We start from the raw sequence: 22718 nt of genomic DNA on the forward strand, positions 1-22718 counted from the left end.
CTCACCACCACCAAGGGCAGCACTGAGGGGGAGTGACTGCCACACCCCAGGGCAGAGGCCGCTCTCCTCATCCTCCTTTCCCAGGCCTTTGCCTGGGTGGTCTTTTGGATGTCTCAGTGGATGTCCCTTGGATGATGGCAGGTCACGCCGGACTCCTGGCCTGTAGCCAGCATCTGAGCCTAGAAACCTCCAGACCGCAGTCTCCCCCCTCCCTACCCCCAATTCTCTGAGCTCAGGCTGCAGCCCTGGCTTTACCCCCGTACCACACGCTTGGCCTCGCCCTCCTCTAGTGCCCTGGAGCCCTGCTGCTGGAGAAGGGCCATACCCTGGGTGAGGGCCCACCTGAGTGGGCTGAGGGCTGGGTGTCCAGAGCTCCACCCAGCTCCCGGTGCAGGCCTCCCTCACATCCACGCCTCTGCCGTGCTTCCCTGTGGTGTGGGACAGCTGGAGCATGCCCCTTCCTTCTTACCCCCTGCCACCTGCTGATGCCCCTCTGGTCTTGTCTCCTTCCAGTGCTCAGGCAGGCGCTGCGGCAGAAACACCAGGAAGCCCAACAGGCCTGCCGGCCCCACAACCTGCCTGTGCTCCAGGCGGCCCAGCAGCGTGAGCTAGAGGTAGGGGTGTGGGCAGGGTGGGCACCACCTGGGCTCTGCTGAGAGGGCCGTAGAGGAGGGGCTCTGGGTGGCTTGGGAGCTGCTGGCCAGTCTGGGGTGGGCCACGAAGGCTCCATGTGCCCACATGTGGCTCTTCACTGTCAGGGTTGGGGTGTGCTTGGAGTGGGTGGAGAGTGTATGATCCCCTCAGTCCCCTCCACCTGCTCCTCGAGACAGCAGCTCCTAATGGGCTGGGCCTGTACAGGGCAGGTGTGAGTGGGGGCCATTGTGCCCCGTGGCCTTGGGGATGAGGGCCGTGATGGGATGATGGAGCCAGCAAGTCCTGCTCCCAGGTTGCCTGGGAACAACGCAGAGGCCCACCCATAACCAAGAAGCCACCGGTGGTGGGGTGCATGTGGAGGCGTGTGCAGGGTCCCAAGGCAGCCCCAAGCCAGGGCATGCAAGGAGGAGTTGCTGAGCCAGGCTTGGCCACAGCTCCAGTGGGGAGGAAACATATGCAAAGGCCCAGAGATGGTGGCCAGCTTGACAGTCAGCAGAGGTGGAGCCAGCATCTGGCCAGCTCATGGTGGTCCTGAGATGTCAGGGCTGGGCGAGGCCTGGCACAGCAAAGGGAGGACACCTGACAGGAGGTGCTGGAGGAAGGGCATTTGGGGCAGGTCATCTGAGCCCCTCTGCAGGGTTCTGTGTGGCTAAGGAGGGACAGACCTGGGTGCAGTATGGGCTCCATCCATAGTCTGGGAGCTAGATCCACTGGGAGGTGGGGAGGGGCCAGAGGAGGTGACAGGCCAGGAGTGTGTGTGTGAGGCACTGATGGGCAGGAGGCTGAGCCCCTGAGCTGCCTTCACCGTGGCAGGCGGTGGAGCACCGGATCCGTGAGGAGCAGCGGGCGATGGACCAGAAGATTGTCCTGGAGCTGGACCGGAAGGTGGCGGACCAACAGAGCACACTGGAGAAGGCAGGGGTCGCCGGCTTCTATGTGACCACCAACCCGCAGGTCAGTGGCACAGGCCTGCCCCGGCACAGCCCAGGGGATGTTGGTCCCCAAGGCTAGATTCCATATGGGGTTTTAGCTGGTTGCTGGGGAGCCCAGGCCCAGGGTGTGTGGAGACAGGGGACATGGTGAGTTAGGGAGGCTCCAGGAAGGGTTTCTGCGTTGTGCTCAGCATGGAGGCCGGTCACACTGCCTCCACCACTGGAGGGTAAGCCATGTGGCTACAGGGCATTGCCCACCTCCCCCGGTTTCGCTATGCCCTGCAGGGCCTCGTGTGAGTTCCCCTACATCCCTGCACACTCCTCCATTTGTGCCAAGCCAGGGCAACTGCAGGCCCTGCCACAGGTGGAGTCCCAGCACCTGCCCCTTTCTGGCAGGCGGTAGCCAGGCTTCACTGGAAGTCATCCCCATGGGCTCAAGCCTGGTGCTCTCTAGGTCCTGGTATCTGCCCCGGGTCCTTGGGTAAAGGAGGCTGCTTCCTGGGGCCTTTGCCAGGGCTAAAGGGGACCTCACAGTGGCCCCTCTGCATCCCAGGAGCTGACGCTGCAGATGAACCTATTGGAACTCATCCGGAAGCTGCAGCAGAGGGGCTGCCAGGTGGGGAAGGTGGCACTATGACCCGGCAGGGTTTCTGCCAGTGACCCGCTGCCCATCTTGGCTGGGAAGACAGCCCTGTCCCACAGTCACCAAAGGCAGCAGAAAGCTGAGTGGCGCTCATCTTCCTGAAGTCTGGCCACCACCCTCCCAGCTGCTTGCAGGAGGGGCACCCCGTGAGGAGAAGCTAGGTGGACCTGGGCTGCGTCTGCCACCCACCTTCACCTGGGCTTTTTTGTCCAAAGCTAGGGTGGGAAGGTAAAGGGAAGAGTGGGCCCAGCCTTCCGGCTGTCTGCCCCAGGCTTCTGATGTTTTCTGCTCTCGGCCCCTCCCTTGGCAGGTGCAGCCCCTGAGTAGGAAAGGCTCATGAGCTGCATGTGACCCCAAGAAATAAAGACGCCTCAGCATGGCCTGCACGTGGCTTGCATGACAGCTCTGTGGTGCCGGTCGTGACCAGGGCCTAGCTAGCGCCCTCGCCTGGGGGCTCCGTGGCCTACAGAGGAATCAGCAGAAGATGCCCCCACCCCCATGTCCCAGAGGCCCCTCCCTGGGGCAAGTCCCAGGGCACTAGGGCCACATCCAGTCTGCTCTGTGGGGCTGTCAGAGCAGCCAGAGCCTGGTGTGGGTCACTGGGGCCTCTGGGGTGAAGGGCACAGAGCAGCAGGAAGGGTCTGAGGACGGGGAAGCACCAAGCCCACTCTGGGGAGTGTGCTGTCTGCATTGGTCTGAGCCCCAGCTGTGGGGTTGGAGGTGAGGGGGTATCCAGTGCCCTGCGTGTCCGGGTCTGCAATACGGCCTGAAGGCAGGTATTGGTGGGTCCACCTTGCCCAAGGTGTGCCGGGGGCGCATGAGGCTTCTCGGGCCATCGGAGCCACTCCCTCTGCCACTGACTGCACGTGAGGGCTCTGCAGGGAAGAGCATCGTGGGCCTGGAGTCAAGGGTTCTTAGCTGCAGAAATAGTGGTTTATTGACAGGCCAGCTTCCCCAGTCAGCCACTGCCCACCTGTGGGGCTCAGGGCCCATGGATTAGACCCTGCAGAAGGTGGTTCTTCAGGCCCAAGGTCGTGGGGGTGGACAGAGATGCAGCCATGCTTGCTCACTGGAGGGCAGTTTCTGACAGTTCCCAGCAGCTCTGGCAGGTAACGGACATAGCCTGCACCTGGGTGCCCACAGGCAGGGGCCAGCGGGGTCTCAGAGTTTGGGATGTAAAAGGTGTTGTGTGTGAGGTTGGGGTCGGGCTGTAGCCCTGGGTGGTCGCAGCCCAGGTAAGGATGCGTTGGGACGTGGCCACAGCACTAGGCCGGGCGGTGGAAGAGGCTGCCCGTGCGGAGCCTCCGCCTGAGCTCCTGCCAAAGCAGCTGCCACTCCCTCTGAGCGCCCTTCATGACTCCGCTGTTCTCCAGGGCTCGGCGGGACAGGTAGGGCAGCACCTCCATCACAGGGCCGTAAGGCACGTACTTGTACACGGGGAAGCCTGCCTGGCCTGCACACAGGGGTGGAGGTGGTGAGTCCCAGCGCCTCTGCCCCTGCCCCCCCGCCGCCCCCCACCGGAAGCCCAGCTCACCTAGCGGAAAGCTTATCTGGTCGCACATACCCAGAAGCTGTCCAAAGTACACCTGGCGATCGGCGGGGTGCAGGCCCAGCTCCTCCATCCTGTGAACAGGCAGGGCGGTGAGTAAGACCCTCCCTCCACCCCCAGATCCCCACCCACAGGGTAGGGCGTGGACATAGGCTCTCTCCTGCGTAGACCAGGCCTCGTCCCTGCTGCTGCTGCCTCAGCCCAAGGCCACCAAGTGCCCCCCTTCCCCAGCCAGCCTCCCTCTTGCTGTGCTTGCTCCCCGATGGCCCCTTCCCTGCTGCCCACTATGACCCAGCAAGGCAGACTCACCCAGTGGCCAGCCCTTGGTGTGGCCTGGGAAGCTCTCAGCCCTCCCACCATCCCCTTCTCAAACCCCTCAGAGTTCCGTTGCCTCTGTGTTCCCAGCCCTGCGACCCCACCTCCAGCTTCTCATCCTCCCCTTGCTGGCTGCCCTGTCCATTAGGCAGTCACCAGCTACTGGTGGCAACTGAGCCTCTGGAAGGCAGGTGGTCTGAATCGAGGTGCACTGCAAGTGTCAAACACATGTGAGCTTTTGGAGACAGTGTGAAAACTGAATGCAGAGTATCTCACTGTTTTTCTGAAAACATGTTTAAATGGTACTACTTTGGATATGTGGGGTTAATTAAAATGTATATCAAAATTGACTTCTTTTTTTTTTTAACGTGTCTATGAAATATTTGGGGTTAATAGATGTGGCTCGAATTTCTACTGGTGCTACTCAGACGTTGAGGTGGGGGCCCCCAACTCTGTCCACACCCTCTCCTATCCTCACACCTCCCCTTGTAGGATCTTTAAAAAATTCCCAGGGTTTGAAATACCTATGCATTGATGATTCCCACGTTTTTACCTCTGGCTTCCTGCAAGTGCAGATACAGACTCGGCCTATCAGCACCAGCACTCTATAGCCCACCCCCATCCTTCCACCCCGCAGGGTGTTGTTCAGCCTGGGTCCTCACACCCACCCATGCAACAGGCTGGGCCTGTTGGTCCCCATCCCTGCACCTGGAGCCCCCCTCCCTTCTCCTCACTGTCTCAGGGCCCCACCCCAGGCTCCCAGAGCACTTAGCACCTCTCACCCTGGGCCTCCACACGAGGGGCATCCCAGACCGTTTCTCTCCTTCCCCCAGGGCTAGGCTCCAAGGTCGGGGCCCCAGTCTGCACCGTGTTGCCCTGGTATCCAGCTTACATGTCTCTGTCCCCCGTGAGAGCAGGGCTGCCACAGTGTTGCTGCCTGATGGTGGTGGGAACACTCATGTGGCGTCCTGCAAAAACTGACCCCTCCCCTGCTGCTGCCCCTTCCCTGCCAGTGTCCATGCCTGCTGCCATGTGACTGTAGCTTCGCCCAGTACAGAAAGAGGCTCTCTCCATCTGGCCGGCAATATCTGGGCTGGGCATCACTTCTTTAGCCAACAGAACGATAGCAACTGTGACATGGGCAGAGGCTTGCCCCCTCCAGGGCTTCTGGTAGCCTAAGACCACCTTTGGAGAAGCCTAAGCTGGCCTGTAGGACACCCGACATGTGATGCAACAATGAGGCCGTTTAGGGCCAACCAGACCCCATGTGACCACAGATGCAGGATGGGCCCCAGGCAAGGCCAGCAGAAGCAGCCCGAAGCAGAGCCCAGCCCACACTGCTGGCTCACAGAACATACTGTGTTCAGGCCTCTGAATTTTGGGTTGGTTTGTTAACTCAGCCAAAGCTAACCTGACTGAGGTCTCTAATGTGTGGCATCACAGGCCCACACTGCTGCCCCTGGGAAGACCAGCCCAAGGTGTTCAAGGCTCTGTGGCCCCTGGAGCAGGTGCACAGGACCTTGGCCTGGCATGGGCTGCAGAGCCTGTGAGATGGGCAAGCACTCAGCTGGCACTCGGCATGGGGGGAGCTGTGTCTAGGGCAGGAGGCCACCGTGGCCAAGATGGGGAGGTCACACATGCTCCCAGTGGCAAGATCCAGAAATCAGGTGAAAGGAAGCCCTTCTGAGGGCAGGTTATACCTTTAGACGTTTCACTGTCCGCACATAGTCAGTCTGAGTGGACTAGCCTGTGACCAAAACCTAAAATGGGGCAACCACAGGCTGCTGAGATGGTGATGTAAACCTCAGGAGGTAGGCACTGCTAGGCAGGGGCCAGGGCCTCTCTGTGCACATCGTCTTGGGGTGGACCCTGGTGCCGGACAGACCACCTTTGATCACGGTTCCATCACAGAATCATACTTTTAAGCCTAAGTGACAGCCAGCTTTAAAAATTTTCAACCCAGCCCTGTGTTCCTTCAAAAGTCAAAGAAGCCAGAACTGGGACTTCCCTGGTGATGCAACGGTTAAGAATCTGCCTGCCCCATGAGCCATGGCCGCTGGGCCTGTGCGTCCGGAGCCTGTGCTCCGTGGTGGGAGAGGCCACGGCAGTGAGAGGCCCGCATACCACAAAAAAAAAAATAATAATAATAATCTGCCTGCCAATGCAGGGGACATGGGTTCAACCCCTGGTCCAGGAAGACCCCACATGCCGCTGAGCAACTAAGCCCGTGCGCCACAACTACTGAGCCTGCGCTCTGGAGCCCGTGAGCAACAACTACTGAGCCCGCACGCCTAGAGCCTGTGCTCCGCAACAAGAGAAGCCGCCGCAGTGAGAAGCCCGCGCACTGCAATGAAGAATAGCTCCCGTGCACTGCAACTAGAGAAAGCCTGCACACAGCAACGAAGATCCAATGCACGCAGCCAAAAATTTTAAAAATAAATTAAAAAAAAAAAAGAAACCAAAAGTAATCTTCCCCGAGCACAAAAGGTGTCCCTGGCCATCCCATATCCAGGGATAGGATGGGGCATCCAAGGAGGCCCCAGGGATGGAGGGAAGAAAGTGGAACAGTCCATCCGGCTAGGACGCCAGTCAGAGCAAACCACCAGCAAGGAAACAGCCTGACCCCAGCCCAGCAGGACTCCAGAGGGAGCCTTGACACAGTCTGCCCTCCACCTGGTAGCCCCGCTGGCCTCAGTGCTCCTGTTCACAGCCAGGCAGCTGCAAGTGCAGAGTATTAGAAATCATGGCCTTTAGTTGCAGTTTCACACCATGAAAAAGCAGCCCCAGTATGAGAAGGACAAGCACGACATTAATGGTTTAGGACGACCAGAGTCACACTCCAGGCAGAGCCTGCAAGTGCCTCTGGGTGCACACCCTGCACCTTCACTAGTCAGCCCAAGCCTTGGGCTTGGGGTGCCCACTGTAGGAGGGGGGACCCCTGCCTTGCTCCTGGGGAAGGCAAGGGCCAGCAAGGCCACTGCCTGCCCAGCTTCCTGTGGCGGGGGGAGGGGGAGCTAGGACTCCTGCTGTGGTCCAGTTTGGGTTAAGATACGAGATAGGGCTTCCCTGGTGGCACAGTGGTTGAGAGTCCGCCTGCTGATGCAGGGGACCCGGGTTCGTGCCCCGGTCTGGGAAGATCCCATATGCCGCGGAGCGGCTGGGCCCATGAGCCATGGCCACTGAGCCTGCGCGTCCAGAGCCTGTGCTCTGCAACAGGAGAGGCCATAACAGTGAGAGGCCCGTACCGCAAAAAAAAAGATATGAGATAAAAGAACGTGGTGATTGGAAATTCCCTGGCAGTCCAGTAATTAGGACTCGGTGCTTTCACTGCCTCGGGCCTGGGTTTGATCCCTGGTCGGGGAACTACCAGAACACGACCAAAAGAAAAAAATGTATATTTATTTCACCTCATTCCTATATCTGACTTATAAGGATGCTCCACGGGACAGGCGTTTAAAGAGAAAACAGATTATCTTAAATTCTAAACACAGTTTAAAGTGTTGAGAAATTGTTTATAAATGAGGCGACACATCTGAGGGCTCCAACATTTCACACTTAAATTTCACCTAATGAAATTTATTTTTTAATTTGAAACTTTAGTAAGTCTGGTATTAATGTTAAAAACCCAAGTAACTGCAAACAGCCTTCTGGCTACTGCAGCACAACGCCCAGCCAGCCTCGGGGGGTATGGGGGCCCTAAAGCCGCCACTCCAGCTCATCCCACAGATGTCCCCCCAAAACCCACTGCCTGCCCACGCTTCCTGCCCACCCAGGAGTGCCCAGCAGGAAGGGGGCGGGGCCAACCTGCACAGCGTGAAGCGTACGGTGTCCTCATTGTGCGAGGCCACCATCACTGCGGCCCTGGCATTGTGCTTCAGCTCCTCCAGGACGTAGTTGAGGCACCTGTGGAGGGTGACGCGTGAGTCAGGCCTGCACAGCCTCTGCCGCGGCAGAGGCAGAAGCAGGTGCAAAACAGTGGACGATCCTGGCGTGGAATTAAAAAGCAAACAGGCCTCATGCCATTTGGGGAGGGCTGCCGGGGTACAGCTCTCATCTTTATCAACCCAGGCAGTTCAGTAGACTTTTATATTAAAAAAAAACAACACCTTAATGGTTTTAGAAAAAGTAAAACAAAGGCAGAGGAGGTATTTGTTCTGACCCCCAGGTTGCTCCCACGTTGGACAGGGTCACGTCGGGTCAGCTCCAGCCCCTTCCCGGTTTCTCCCCCCTACCCCGCCCCCGGGAAGCTCTGAGGCTCCGGGAGCCAAAGAGGGCAGCGCACCTGTGGTACATGGTGTTGGTGGCCTCGTACGTGGGGTTGATAGGGTCCTCATACCCAATCTCCAGGGCGCGGGCACGTTCCTGGGCCATGTATGCGCCACGCACCAGCTTGGCCCCGAAACACCAGCCCTCTCGGCGAGCCAGCTCCACATCCAGAGTGACATTGTCGTAGGTGTCCTGTGGGCCGAAGCCAAAAGTTGAGGATGACCAGGATGAGCCCCCTTCCAGCCTGTGTCCCATAGGGCCTCCCTGGGGCCCGGGCACCCCCAGTGTATAGTCAGCAGGGGCACCGGGGCCAGCAACTGTGGTGACTTAGGGGCTGTCAGCGCCTGCCTGGACCCCATGCACCCACTTCCCCTTGTCCCTGCAGCCCCTACACCCACCCCACCCTGAGTCCTCCAAACACCTGGCTGGTCCCCGAGCGGCCGCCAGAGTTTGTGCTCAAGGGTCCCTGAGGCACACGCATGAGTCTGGGGAGGGGCCCAGAGGCTTCATCAGACCCTTAGAGGGAACCAAGCTAAAAAGGGCGGGAGTAAACAGTCACTTGAAATCTGGCGATTAAGGCACGTTACGTGGACTCCAAAAGCTCCTTCATCGTCCTCCTGCCCCTTTAGCACCCTGTGTGGGGCCTGAGGCCCAGGGGACGGGTCTGCTGGCAGCTGGTCATGGGGGCCTGTCTCCCCGCGGCAGACGCTGGGTGCACCTTGAGGTAGCACTGGTACGTGTTGAATATGAGTGGCCTCTCCACGTTGAACCTGCGCTGCATCTCCAGCGTCAGGCGGCTGATGGCCGGCTGGAAGTAGGTCTGCTCGGCGTCCACCATCAGCCGCACGCCCACCTCGCTGGCTTTCTGAGGGGCACAGCAGGGAGAGAGGGTCTGTTTGGGGCCCGGGTGACACAGGTGCCCCCCCACCCCAGAACATCCCAGGGTCCTCGACCTTGGCCAGGATGTCCATCCTCTGCAGCATCCTCGTCATCTGCCGTTCCTCCTCCTCAGTGAACCGTGACAGCAGGGGCTCCAGCTGTCCTGTCTGAGGGGGCAACGCAGTCAGGCCACGGCAGGGCTCCAGACCTGGGATCTCGAGGCCAGGGCTCCCCCCGTCCCGTGGGCAGCCTCTCGTCCCTGGTGCAGGGCCTACCGATACCCAGTGCCTGGTGCCTGGGACCAGTGGGCCTCATCACCGTGCCCCCTTCTCCACAAGCCACCCTGTTTGTGCATTAAGGTCAGTGTCCTGTCCAGGGTCCCGCCGGCCACACAGCGTCCCATAACCACGCTACCCGCCAGCACACCCTTCCTCACGGGGCTGGCTGCCCCAGGTCAGGCCTGCACCCAAGGGGTCGGCTCCCACGGCCTCCACAGGATCCTCACGATGGGTCCCCCTTCTGTTCCTGCGCAAAGTTCAGGAAGTGACCCTTGACCCACCCAATCACCTGGAAAGACTCAGCTCCTAGCATGCAGAGGACATGGAGGAAGAACTGTGCTTACAGGCAGACTTGGCTGGCCACACAGCACAGACTGACAGTCAACAGGGGGACGGAGGCATCGGCCCCAGATGGTGGCACTCAGGGCACTGGGCAGGTCAGCAGTAGGCACCCACCCTGCAGGCCCGTGAAGCACGGGGGGCCCTCTGCTTGCCCCGCTTGCCCACTAACACTGCCCAGGGCACTTCCGGCGAGGCCTCAAGCACACCCCTCCTGGGCCCTCCGTCGCCAGGCTGGAGCTTGTGAAAGGCAGCATCTGTGCGGTGTTTCCCAAGGCACCTCTGCTGCTTCCTCCCATCCCAGCTCAGGGGTGCGCTCAAGCATGGCCACAAATACCTGGTCACCCTCCCAGGGGCAGGTGGAGTCTCATTCTTCTCCCCCGAACCCAGGCCAGTCTAGCGACTCCCTTTTAACAAACAGCACTGGGCAGAAGGGACGGCATGGGTCTCCTGAGGCTCAACTAGAATAGGTGACAGCTTCCGCCTGGCTTGTGGGGACACTCATCCTGGGGACGCCACTCTGAGGAAGCCCTGGTGGTGTGAGCGGGGACCCTCCGTGATAGCCCTGCGAGAACCGTGAGGTGGGGGGCACGGACGCGCACAGCGTCACCTGCATGTTGGGGACCACCAGGTGCTTGGAGAGCTCAGTCCTGCCGTCAATGAGGCTGCCCCAGTCCAGCAGGTCCAGGGTGCTGTGGGAGAAGGCGTGTCAGCATGCGGACACGTGACCTCACCATGGCCCCAAACCAGCCCCCTCCCTGCAGGAACACCCCCAGACCCAACCCCAACCCCACAGAACCTGCCTCAGTGCTCAGTTTTGAAAGACTGGTAAAATGTAAACACGGTCCTCTGTTTAAAAAACAGAAACCAAAACATGAATATTCTTACATCAGGGCCGAGACCACCCAGGCCACATCAGGCTCGGGGAAGAGCTGGACACGGGAGACCAGGCAGGAGGGGATGGTACACTGCCGCCAGCCCCCAGCTCCTCACAATGAGGCTTGGGACCCTCCGGGATCTCAGCTGCCCTCACACTTCACCCGCCTGCCAGATGGGTCCTGGGACGTCTGGGTGTGGTACCCTCACTCCACAGCCCAAATAATTCTGTAAGAAGCCCTAGGGTTCGAGGGGGCCCCGTACCCTGGAAGAGGGAGACCAGGATTGGGAGAAGCCATTGGGGCTCAGCAAGAGCCTTGGCTGAACCAGGGCGGCCGGTCCCGAAATCTCAGCCCGGGGGCTACTCTTACCCGGACACGCCAAGGGTCTCCACAGTGAACCAGTTCTCAATCTCCATCCGGGACGCGATGCCCATCTTCACCACGCTTTCCTTCAGAAGTGAGAGGGTGTTGGTCCCACTGCCGTCTCCCAGCCCTGCTCAAGAACATCTCCTGCCCCTGCCTGCTGGCCTGTGATGCTAGGCTGACTTTCTTATGCCAGTACTGAGACTGGCTACACTTCTGCCTTGGGTTTCTGCTCCAGAGATGGTCTCTCCCCGCTGCCCACCCCTCCACACCTGCCCATCCCTGCCGGTCCACAGAGCTCGGCTACTGGCGGGGCCAGCCCCCCCTCCAACCCTCCCACCCAGCACATCCTCCATCTCTGCTCAGATTCCCTCCCCACCAACCCAGCAGCTGGGGGCTGGGCAGCAGGCCCTGGGAACCCACCTCGGACACCGCCTGGCCAATTCCTCCTGGGCAGGGCTCCTCCCCGGCCCACCCCCTTCTCACACCCACTGCAGAGGGGCGGCCCCACCTGCAGAGAAGCCACCTCCAGCTTCGTGTCCATGGCAGCCAGGCCGGCCTTGCCCTGCTCTGCGGCCATTTGGTGGAAGAACCGTCTCCACTTGGTCAGCACATCTGAGAACTGCAGCTGCAGACGCGGGCCTGAGCTGCCACCCCAGGCGCACACCCAGCCCCCTCCCAGGACCCCCGTGTAGCCCGAGCCACCCCATCCCGCCCGTGTGCCTGGCTCCCAAGGCCAAGGCCCCAGCACACGAGCTTTCACTTAACGCTCACGGCAGCCCCAAGTTCTTACAAACTCCCTGAGGGTGGAAGGTTTTGACACTTACCAGAAACTGGGGTCTCCCCAGTGCGGTGAGCTTAATGGCTGAGAAGCCATCCTCGCTGGCGCCACCTGTGAGAACCCACAGGAAGAGTCGTCAGTGCTGTGGGGTGTGTGTGGGGCGGGAGGGCCTGAGCTTGCGCCTGGAATCTGTGCCACTCAAGAGTTAGGACACTTCTTGGGACGTCCCTGGTGGCGCAGTGGTTAAGAAACCGCCTGCCAGTGCGAGGGATGCGGGTTCGAGCCCTGGTCCGGGAAGATCCCACATGCCGCGGAGCAACCAAGCCCACGCACCAAAACTACTGAGCCTGTGCTCTAGAGCCCGTGCTCTGCAACAATAGAAGCCACTGCAATGAGAAGCCTGCACACCGCAACAACAAGCAGCCCCTGCTCGCTGCAACTAGAGAAGGCCCGCATGCAGCAATGATAACCCAACACAGCCAAAAAGAGAAAAAGAAAAAAAAAGAAGAAAAGAGTTAGGACACTTCTCATTGACATATGACAGACTTCAGGAGGCAGGCAGTGGCCATTCTTCCTATTAGTTACCTACAACACATGGTACTGAGTCTACCTTGCACCTGGGCCCTGAGACCCCCAGAGCACGAACAATCCAGCCACCCAATGAGATGCTGCAGTGGCACCAGCACATCTTCCCTCCCTCACCCACCAGGCCCGAGCAGGCCCATGGTGGCCATGCTTCCCGGGCAGGCCGCCTGGCCCTCAGAAGCAGCTCTGGTGGCTGCCTGGCAATCTCAGGCCGAGGGGGGTGGCAACAGGAGGGGAGAGCCCACCGAGGACCCAGACGCCTGGGCTGGCTGACCACCCATGGCAGAAGGACAACGAGCCTATGCAGCCCGCAAACACCCTGCACTCGGCTGCTCCGGATGCCCCACCATGCAGGTGGGAACCGGGGACTCAGCGGGGTTTGAGTTTGTCACGTGGGTCCAGGAATGCAGTGGGCAAAGGAGCTGGTGAGACCTGCCCACTCAATCCCTGCCCGTTTCCTCTCCAATGCCCTCGGCACCCGGGGCTGCCCCTGGGGGTTCACCGAACACAGAAACGTCCAGCAGAGCACAAGCTGGAGGCAGAAGGCACTCAACCGCCACCCCCATTCTCTCCTCTGGCTTCTGGAAGCCCACGACACACATCTTTGCTTCTGTGGGGCCCTCCCCGTCTGTCTGCCCCCAGGCAGAGTGGGCAGGGAACCAAGAAGACGCCCGTAGCACTGGACACTGGGCAGCCGGAGTCTGCCTGACTGCCCGGGGTGCCCAGCGCTGCTCCTAGGAGGCTGCCTCTGGGCGTTGCTCACTCCCACTCCTTAAAGTGTTCAGAAGGTGTGGGACCCACTAACAGCAGGGCTGCTGGGGACCTGATGGACGCTGAGGCCTCTGTGACCTCCCAGCTTAACTCACCTCCCTAGCAGGTGTTCCCACCCAGAGGCCACGCGGGGAAGAATTCTGTTAATGAGGACGTGGCACCAGCTCCCGGAATGGTGTGGCCCTCGGCAGAGCCAGGGGTCATGTGACAAGAGTCAAGCCCCTGTCTGGGACTGGGGGCCACTTGGCCCACTGACAGGCCCACATCTGGACACCTGGTACCCGGGAGCGGGGAGGCACCCTCCTGCAGGCAGCCAGGCTCCTCAGGAAGGAGCTGGACTCAGGTGTGAGCCCAGGTCATCCTCACGACCAAGGCCACAGAGGTGGGGATGGAGCCCTGAGCAAACACTCGGGGCCCGGCCTTGTGTTCCCACACCAGCATCTCCTCGAGCGGAGGTCAGCCCAGGCTGGGCCTGGCGGGCGGCAGGCCAGCGACAAGCAGGGCCCCACCTGAAGCCTCGATGCAGCGCAGGAACGTCTCCATGTGGCTGTCACACTTGGCCTCGCTGGCGTAGAAGTAGGTGCGGGCGCTGACAACGCCATCCCTGCGGTCTCCAAATGCCCGGTGGGCCTGGAACTGCTTCTCCCTCTTACTGGTGCCTGGAGGGGTGGGGGTCCGGCCTGAGCCACCTCCCCACCCCACCAAGCCCCCATCCCGCCACCAGCGCTGCACTCCAGCTCCAGCCCCCGCCACCCCGAGCACACGGCCCCCTGCCTGTGCTGCTCCCCAAACCGGCCCGCCCTGGTGCCCACTCTTCCTTCTCCTCGGGTCACCCTAGTCGTGTGGCAAACCCAGGGCAGGAAGGCAAAGCCCAGACCCAGCGAGGGCCGAGTGCACTGGCCCCCCAGGAGGGCCGTAAGGATGTGTCAGCCACTCAGAACGACGGCCTGGGTGCCCAGGGGCACGGGGAGGAGGCGGGGGGTGCGGGTGGGGAGCGGGCTCGTTCCTGAATGGCTGCCTCCCACTCACCGTGGCCGTCCCTCTCCGATGCTGAGGTACAGGACCTGCAGGAGGGAAGAAGAGGGAGAGGGTCGCGGTCACGCCACCTCAGCTACAAGTGACAAACGCGTCCCATTGAGGAGGCACAGGTGGGAGGAAGTAGAGGCTGAGGCCTGACCCTGACCCTGACCCAGGAGGGCTGAAGAGGAAGGCAGGGTCATCTGGCCAGGTAAGAGTGACTCACGTCACCCCGCCCGCCCCCGGCCTCCGGGGTCACCTTCTCTGAGCCTGGCAGCCTACAAGCCCTGCTCCGGAGGAACCTGGGTCTCCCCCTGGGTGAGGCCCCCTCCCTACACTGGGTGAGGAGGAAATAAAGTGATACACAGCCCAGGGCATGGGTAGGTCCTTGAGGCCGGCTAGCCATGACCCTTTCCTGTGAGGAAAAGGCCAGTCAGGGCTGAGGATGGCGGAGAGAGGGAAACCACCAGCTTCCTGATCCCCAGAGCCAAGGAGCGGGGCCCCTTGCTCTGCCCCCTGCCCACAGCCGGCCCCACCTCCACCCGCGCTCCTCAGGATTATTTTTGAACCAGCAACCACAATTTATTTTTTTAATCCAAACCCTCCCCTGGCCTCCCCTGGCCATCATACCTGAATATACCCAGTCCTCATGAGGACAGGACAGAGAGGGCACCTGTAAGGCCAGACCCAGGCCGCCCCGCAGTTGTGGCCCACTGAGGTGGAGGCATGACATGGCACCCGCCATCTGCACTAAGGCAGGGGCCTCATCCCGCAGTTGACAGCTGCGGGAGGCTCGGGCCTGCTCTGTCACCACACAGCCCATAACCTGCAGGTATCCACCTTCTAGGCAGACTGCCCTCCACTGAGGGGACACCACTACGCAGAGGCCCCCAGGGGCCTGGGGCCATGTGACGGTCCCAGTTAGCACTTCCACAGCTGGCTTTCTATCCTCCAAGCCCCAGCCCAGCTCCAAAGGCACAGGGGAGCCAGCCGGCCACACAGCCACATGATCGGGGGCAGCGGCCTATCCCAGGTCAGACAGTACTTAGCATGGGCGGGGCTGCACTCTTGACCAGGCCCGGCGAGTGGATCACGAGGAGACAAAGATGGCAGTTACCAGGCTGGGGGGAAGGGGAGTGTTGTGTCACCATGAAGAGAAGAGCATGCTCTGTACACACACACACTCGTGCAGACACATGTACACACGTGCAGACACATGCGTGCACATGTAAGTGCAAGGCCCAAGATGTGGAGGAGGGAATGGAGTGCCCCCGGGGGCAGGGGGCAGAAGAGGACCGCAGGAGTGACCCAGGGGCTTGCAGGAGTGGCAGGAAGACCCCAACCATCCCCTCAGCCAGCCACCTCCAAGCTCAGCTCTGCGTCAGGTAATTTGTTGGCTGGACACCTTTTAGAAAAAAGTGAAAAGTGAGGGGAGACCACGCCGGCTGCCCTCACACCAGCTCTCCCCTGGTGAAACGCAGGAGGCAAGAGAAGAACACAGAAAAGCCTGCGGGCCCCCAGGCCCTGGCTCCAGGCAGCACCCAAGACACTGCGCACACCAGTCCCGAGGAGCGGCCTCCACCCTGGGGACCAAGGCCCAGGCCTCACCCCTGGCCAGCCCTGGGTTTGCACAGTCAGGACACACACACCTGCTGGCCACACTGTCCCCAGCCATCCTCATCACAACCTCATCACAGCCAACTGTCAAGAGGAACCCAGCCCTGCGCCCTCTCCCCACGGCCCTCAGCCTGCTGGGGGGACATTGCGAGGCTCCTCTCCTAGAGTTAGGTTCCTGGCCTCTGCCTTCTAACAGGTGTTCTGGGAAACACCATCCCACCCCCTCCCTGGATGGCTATTCTCCCTCCTGCGACTCCGGACTCCTACCTCCTGCTTCCTAACCTGGGGAAGCCCCCCGGACCCCCTCCTCCCAGGGCCACGTCCTCAGGGCACCTGCTGGGCCTCCTGCATGTTCAGACGCCCCCATCTTTTCTGTGCCTCTTATGGTTATGCCTGGGGCAGGGCCCCACCACCTGCGCTCGCTCCCCGCCCCACCCCACTCCACTCCTGTGGCTTTAACTTGGGGCAGTGGCCTCTACATCATTCCCCAGAGCAAGGTTTAGGGTCCTGTGACCCCTCCGTTCCCCACACAGGGGCTCCTGATGGAGAATGCTTGGCATCTCGATGGTGTGGATGTTCGATCAGTGCCTATGAGCCTGGTTCTGCACCCTCAGCCAGGCTCCACCGAGCACACAGGGCTGCCTGGCAGCAGCCCTGCCACTGGCATCGGACGGCAGCCACCACATTAGGACAGGAAGGGACTGCCGTTCACGTCCCAAAGCCCACAAAGCAGGGCTCCTGCAGGACAAGGGGCACCAACAGCAGGGTGGCCCAGGGTCACAGGCTCCAGTGCCTATGGTAGGGCAAAGCCAGCCCTCCTCCCAGTGTTTTCCTGCAGGGCAGGGAGGAAGCCAGGCAGATTGCCCTGGGAAAGAAGTCTTTTCATACCAGAGAGAGAAAATCCCATTGTGAAACTACCAGCCCTCACCCAGACCCATTGGGGATACAGCCCATTTGTTATTCAACAGGCAGCCTCAGGGCAGGCTGCAGCCCAGCCCACAGCCCCCCTAGGAACACCGGGGTGCTGAGTTGGAGAACCCCGCCTTCAAGACAGCAAATCACGAGGCAGGGGCTTGGCTCCCCAGGCCAATCCACCAGCAGCTCGGCTGGGACATTCCGTTCCCAGGGCAGGAGCCTCATGTGACACCTTCTCTCCCCTCCCCACCCCTCCCCACCCCTTCCCTCCCCAAGCCAGAGCAAACACCAAAGCTTGAGACAGGGCAGGTTACTCAGCAAGCCTGTCCCAAGCCTCACATGGTCAGGCATGGCTGCTGTCAGGACTTAGGGGCCCAGATGCCAGCGAGGGGTGGAAGGGTGCAGGCACCAGCCCAGGAACCGGGCGTTTTGCAAAGAAAGGGCTGGTTCTGCCTGGATCTCCCATGAGGCTCCTACTTCAGGAAGCAGAGGGTGAAATGGTCCTCGAGTTCTGTCCTATGGCCCAGGAGGGTGGGTTGGGGGATGCCCATCTGTCCCCATACTCACTGCCCAGAGAACGGGCCCTTCAGCCAGTTGGTGACCTCGGCAGGAGCCACTGGGCTCGCCTGCCACATGTGTGCTCCTGGCAGCACATTCCCTTTTCCTCGGACCCCCGAGGCAGTCTGCACACCCACCAGGTGGGGCCCACCTGCTAATCAGGAAATCATCTCAGGGGCCAGGCAAGGGTGGGACAGTGGGAGGCGGCCCAGTAGGTCAGAATCCCCAGAAGAGATGCTGCAGGAGAGCAGGAAGCCAGAGCACCTCCAACACCAGTGTCAGCAATCATATTTTGTAAACTGCCGGGTAGCACCCAGCAGCCACCATTGAGTCACGGCCACTCAATTCTGCCCCCGTGGGGTGAGAGCACTTTGAACTTCATATAATTTTCGCATGTCACAAAACATTACCCTTGCTATGTTTCAACCATTTAAAAATACAACAATGATTCTTAGCTTGCAGACTGTACAAAACCAGGCTGATTGGGCTGGGGACCAGAGTTTGCTGACCCCATCCTCGCCCCTCCTCCAGCCTCGGCACACAAGGCCTCGGTGGAAGCCCAGAGCTGTCATCCTCACGGGGCAAGAACCCAACCTCTGGCAGACCCAGGAGGGCTGCCATTAGTCAGGTGGACAGAGCTCTCCCAGCCAGGCCCAGCCCAGCCCCGGTGTGCTGGGGTTGCCAGCAGGTGCCACACAGGCCTTACTCCATCTCCTTGCGTTCGGCCTCCTCGGGGGTCAGGTCCTCCTCCACACCATAGTCCAGGATAGAGCCCACGCCGAAGGCCCTATTGTGCTGGATCAGGGGCCGGATGGACTCCTGGTCCTCACCAGCCACAAACTGCCCGTAGAAGGTCATCTTCATCAGTCTGTCGAACAACCTTTGCCCCAGAAGTCTCCTGGCAAGACGGAGCAACTGAAAGGTAAAGGGCAGCGGCTATCCTGGGCCACCTGGCCTCCCATGTCCCCAGCAGGACACTCCTGTTTCCCTGCCCGCCCGTCACAAAGCCTTGACGTGCTCTCCCCAGGGCCAAACTCGGCTCACGGCCTTGGTTTTACAGTGACACCACCCGAAGCAGATTGCTTCTCTGCTCACAGTGACTGTCCGTGCCCCACTCCTCATGCAGGGTGGCCGGTCCCAGGCGCTGCTCTTGCCTCCCTGCCCTGCACGCTCATGGGTGACCCCAGTGGCACGTGGCAGTCGCCTGACTACCACTTGGTGGATAAAGAAGTGAACGGCAGCTCTCTCTGGGAACAGCAGTGGGCGTGTTCATAACATTCTCTGTATCCACACCTCTGCAGGTTATGCTGGGGAAGAGGGGAATTTGGTGTGAGTTTCTAGAAGGTGAGAACCCAGATTTTTCAATGTTTTGTTCACTGCTTATTCCAAGTCCCTAAAACAGTGCCTGGCAAGGGGCCGGCCCTCTAGTGGGTGCCGAACAGATGAACACACAAAACTCCAAGTGAGTATGAGTTCTGCTGGAGAAAGCATAGGCTAAAAGTGAGCCAGGTAACCACCCACAAAGGTCTGGGAGGTGACCATCCACCAGGGACCAGCGGGGACTCAGCACACTCATCCAGGCCTCAGCAGGCCGGCAGCCCGAGAGTACGTGCCCCCGGGGGAAGACAGCCTCCCAAACGACTCAGCTTTCTCCTCGTCATATCTCACTACACCCCAAATTTCTGCCATCATCATTCAAATGTCCCAAGCAACTGCCTCCTGCCCGACACAATTCTAGGGTGAACAAAACAGATGACGGGCTCCCATTCTAGTTGCAGGGAGACCCAGAAGGAGGGAGGGGCAAGGGACCTCCACGGAATTCAGAATGGGAGTGAGGGAGTGCCGGCCAGGGCAAGGGCGGGAGGTGTTTGCCAACTTAGATCCAGGGTGCGGGGCTTGCCAGGCTAGGAGGTGACATGGTGCTCCTGCACTGGGGACAGTGGTGGGAAGGAATGAGGTCAAGGAGGGGCAGGGGGAGGACACACCTACCATCTGTCTGGGAATTCCCGTGTGTCTACTACCCGCTCCCCGGCTCCAGCTCCAAGGCAGGAACAGTCTAAGGTTTCTCAAACCCAGTGAATAACAGAACCCCACTGTTTTGTGGGGAACATCTCTTGGGATCAGGGTCTCAGGGAGCAATCTCTAGTCTAAGCAAAAGCATGAGTCAGTCACACACCTTCATCCACAAAACAGTCCCAAACAGCCCAAGCCTCTCAAAGGCCGACACACCTGAACTGTGGCTGGCACTGGGACAGAGATGCTTAAGGAGCCGTGCGGCAACACGAGGATGAAGGTTTCCAGGCCATCACCTCTGTCTGTGCCATGTCTGATTTTATTGCATCTCATTATTTTTATAAAGAAGAATAGAAATGGAAAGTGAAAGGGCCAACCAGGGAGATGGGCAGGCCTCCTCCACCTCTCCTCCGCCTCACAAGAGCCCTGGCCAGAACTCACGAGTCTGTGGGTCAGAGCACCCTATCAGGAGGAAAAGCCAGGTCTTGGATATATCAAAGTTCACCCCAGAGGCAGGCCAGGCAGAAACAGGGACCTGAAAACCATCATTCAGCTCTGGAAAACCCTGGACATCATACACGTCAATTCTGAGGACTGTCAGAAACACAGTGTGTGTGGAAGTGGGCCAACTGTCTACTCTAGGGCCAGCAAACTTTCCCACCCAGGAACACGTGGTACATAATTTAGGCTGTGCGGGCCACCCAGTCTCTGTCATAACTACCCAACTAGCATGAAAACAGCTCCAGCCAATGCTCATAAAAGGAGCAGGAGCAAGGCTGATGCTGAGATGTGGTCCAGGGGTCATGGGCTGGTGACCTCCCGCTCCCCTCCTGTTCCCCTGTTGTCAGAGGGAACAACAGTGAAGGCCACCCAGGTAACCTGAGCTGGTCACTGACCCTCTCACCCTGGCAAACGGGAGGCCAGCCTGTCACAAAGGGCTATGGAAGCACATGGTGCAGGGCTGGCAGTTTTAAGCCAACTCCAGAGCAAAACAGCCCCTTTAAAACCATCCTGGCGGGGCTTCCCTGGTGGCGCAGTGGTTGAGAATCTGCCTGCCGATGCAGAGGACACGGGTTCGTGCCCCGGTCCGGGAAGGTCCCACATGCCGCGGAGCAGCTGGGCCTGTGAGCCATGGCCGCTGAGCGTGCGCATCCGGAGCCTGTGCTCCATAAAGGGAGAGGCCACAACAGTGAGAGGCCCGTGTACCACAAAAACAAACAAACAAACAAACAAACAACATCCTGGCATCAGGTGTGCCCTGGGGTGGCACTACCTGAGACGAGGGTAGCCCCACCTCTTCCCCAGGTAGGAAGATCCCTCGTGGATTTAGAAACTTGCACCAGTTAACACAAACACTGTAAAAGACTCAAAGACATGTCTGCAAAGCAAGGACGGGTAAAGCCGGTTCTCTCCCCTCTCTGACTGCCCCCCCTTCCCCCACACTCTCCTGCACTGGCTCACACCCAAGCACAGAGGCTTTCATCATGGAAGGCCTGAATTTTCTAAACCCTTCTCAAAAAGGCCTGCCTTCGGGCAAGTGCAGGCCCCCACTGGGTCCTGAGCCAATGCCACAGCTCAAACTGGGCTCCTACAGGCTGACACTCCCTGGGGCATGAGCTGCACAGACCTGCACTGGCTCAGCAGGAGGAATTTTTGCTGCAGGCCAGAGCACAAGAAGGACCAGGTTCTGGTGAGCGGCCCACAACTCTGCAATCTGGCCTCTGCCCCATCTCCTCCAGCACCAGACACCAAAGTCACTGTCACCAGTGGGACCACCAGCAATGACGACAGGGGGAACAGGTCCCACAGAAGGCAGGCAGAGCACACCGCACAGTTACTGGGCTCCTTAAGGATGTCCCCAGGGCACAGGTAGAACACGAGGTGAGCGTGAGAGAAGCCTCCTTGCTCCTCCAGGTACCCACAGCACATTCCCAGTGCACTGGCACTCGCCCCAGGCAGGCACCCAAGGGACGGTGGAGCTGACATGTCCCTCCCACTGTTGCCCACAGTACCCGAGGACCCACAGCTCTGCTGGCTTCTCTGCTGGTTTTGAACCTAGCCCCTTCAGAGCCACCCAACTCTAACTCTGCCCTCATCACCCACCCACCTTGGGTGGCCTCACCTTCACCTATGCCCAAGGTGTGGCTTGGTGCTCCTCCTGGGTCCAGTCTCCCTAGCCTCTGCCCGGAGCTACGATGCCCTCAGCACAGTCTCACTGAGAAGTCAACACCACCTGCATGAAGCGCCTTCAGGACCCTCAGCACCAACTGGACCCTTGCTTTTAAACTGTTCCCAGGATCACCTTAACCAAGAGCTGCACTTCTGCTTTTCACTTCCCCAAAGCCCTCACACTTTTCAATGCAATTGTGTTAAAGTTTCAAAAGTCGGATATTTGAGCAGCAAGCGTCCCATTCTCCCTCAACATTGTCTGTTCAGAGTGACCATGTCTGGGGATCCCCTGGGTGACAGCGTCCAAGAACTCTGGGGTCCCAGGCTATGAGCCACTCAATACGGCCAGGCTTCCCTTTGGGCAACATAGACGACACTCAGTTTTAAATTTCGGGTGAACACTGTGTATTACTGCAAGCAGTATATAGCTTAATATTTAAACTAATCTTAGTTTTTAGCTGCCAGTAACTGACACGTAGTAAAATTCACGGGCCCGAAAGGGCGTGCAGGAAACACCTTCCTTCCTGACTTCCCGGCCACAGGCGATGCTCCAGAGGCCCCGTTTTCCACTTTGAAACTTCATAACGGCTCCCAGGACCGGCGAAGGCCCACGGAGCCCTGGCCGCACCCCACCCCCAGCGTCCCCGAGTCCCCGCACACCTGCTCGTGGCGCGCCAGCAACGCGGGAGAGGCGCAAAGGCGCAGCACCAGCAGGCTTCGCGCCAGCTCCCAGCTGCGCCGGCTCCGGTACGCCTCCTGCGTGTTGCTGAAGTCCACGGCGGGCACTGGCGGCCGCGCGGCCTCGGCCGCCCCGCGCCCCCGCACGGCTTCCAGGCCCGCGGCGTGCTGCTCGCGGGTCGCCGGCGCTGTAGACAGCGGGGCTCGGCGGGAGAGGGCGGAGCGCAGCTCGGGAAAAGCTCGCCTAAGACTCATGGCTGTTGTGCATGTGCCCGTGGGCTGATTAAGTACGCTTCGCCAGCCCCGCCCCGCGCTCGGCCCCGCCTTTTCCCGAGAGGCCCTGCCCCGCGCCAGGCCCCGCCCTCGGTCGCGCCCCACCACACCCTGAGCTCGAGCCTCGCCCTCTCCCCCGGAGGCTCCGCCCCACGCGTTCCTGAAAGGTGTGGGTCCCCTGGCAGGCCCCGCCCACCGAGCGGCGCCACGTGCGCCTGAACCCCGCCTTCTCAGCTAGTGGCCGC

The 22718-nt window shown here is 60.2% G+C and overlaps 2 protein-coding genes across 8 annotated transcripts in view; one reads left to right on the top strand and one right to left on the bottom strand.

Annotated features, from left to right (window-relative positions):
• DGCR6L (DiGeorge syndrome critical region gene 6 like) overlaps positions 1 to 4443 on the top strand; it is a 39030-nt gene extending 34587 nt beyond the window's left edge. For 2 of the 3 annotated variants that reach the window (XM_067015050.1, XM_059039847.2), the window contains 3 exons: positions 514 to 614; positions 1468 to 1608; positions 2140 to 4443. In XM_067015050.1, coding sequence (XP_066871151.1) covers positions 514 to 614; positions 1468 to 1608; positions 2140 to 2223 — 326 coding nt within the window. In that variant the 3' untranslated portion in view covers positions 2224 to 4443. The remainder of the gene's footprint in view (positions 1 to 513; positions 615 to 1467; positions 1609 to 2139) is intronic. The other variant, XM_059039849.2, reaches the window with a different exon arrangement.
• On the bottom strand, positions 3141 to 22504 carry LOC131742272 (proline dehydrogenase 1, mitochondrial). Of its 5 annotated transcripts, XM_067015049.1 has the most exons (15): positions 22183 to 22242; positions 18436 to 18647; positions 18047 to 18255; positions 14263 to 14297; positions 13743 to 13892; positions 11924 to 11988; positions 11608 to 11724; positions 11103 to 11182; positions 10466 to 10547; positions 9313 to 9405; positions 9078 to 9224; positions 8376 to 8551; positions 7898 to 7996; positions 3764 to 3852; positions 3141 to 3682 (listed from the first exon to the last, which is right to left on the bottom strand). In XM_067015049.1, exons 2-15 carry the CDS (start codon positions 18460 to 18462, stop codon positions 3495 to 3497), a joined length of 1557 nt encoding a protein of 518 aa, XP_066871150.1. In that variant the 5' UTR covers positions 18463 to 18647; positions 22183 to 22242; the 3' UTR covers positions 3141 to 3494. The 5 variants fall into 5 exon arrangements, with proteins under 5 accessions (XP_066871150.1, XP_058895826.1, XP_066871148.1 ...); XM_059039843.2 differs by lacking the exon at positions 18436 to 18647 and having other exon boundaries at positions 22183 to 22504; XM_067015048.1 differs by having other exon boundaries at positions 3411 to 3852; positions 22183 to 22246.
• Between the last annotated feature and the right edge of the window lie 214 nt (positions 22505 to 22718).

Source organism: Kogia breviceps, chromosome 15, assembly GCF_026419965.1.
Source record: "Kogia breviceps isolate mKogBre1 chromosome 15, mKogBre1 haplotype 1, whole genome shotgun sequence".
NCBI lineage: Eukaryota > Metazoa > Chordata > Mammalia > Artiodactyla > Physeteridae > Kogia > Kogia breviceps.

What these genes read in the sequence shown, in the direction of transcription:
- LOC131742272 (XM_059039842.2), bottom strand. Translation starts at nt 22,455, where the DNA reads ATGAGTCTTAGGCGAGCTTTTCCCGAGCTGCGCTCCGCCCTCTCCCGC. An exon ending in ATCGGAGAGGGACGGCCACG is followed by an intron (nt 13,893 to 14,262) that starts GTGAGTGGGAGG and finishes CCACCCCTCCAG; the next exon opens with GCACCAGTAAGAGGGAGAAG. An exon ending in ACCAACACCATGTACCACAG is followed by an intron (nt 7,997 to 8,375) that starts GTGCGCTGCCCT and finishes CACCCTCCACAG; the next exon opens with GTGCCTCAACTACGTCCTGG.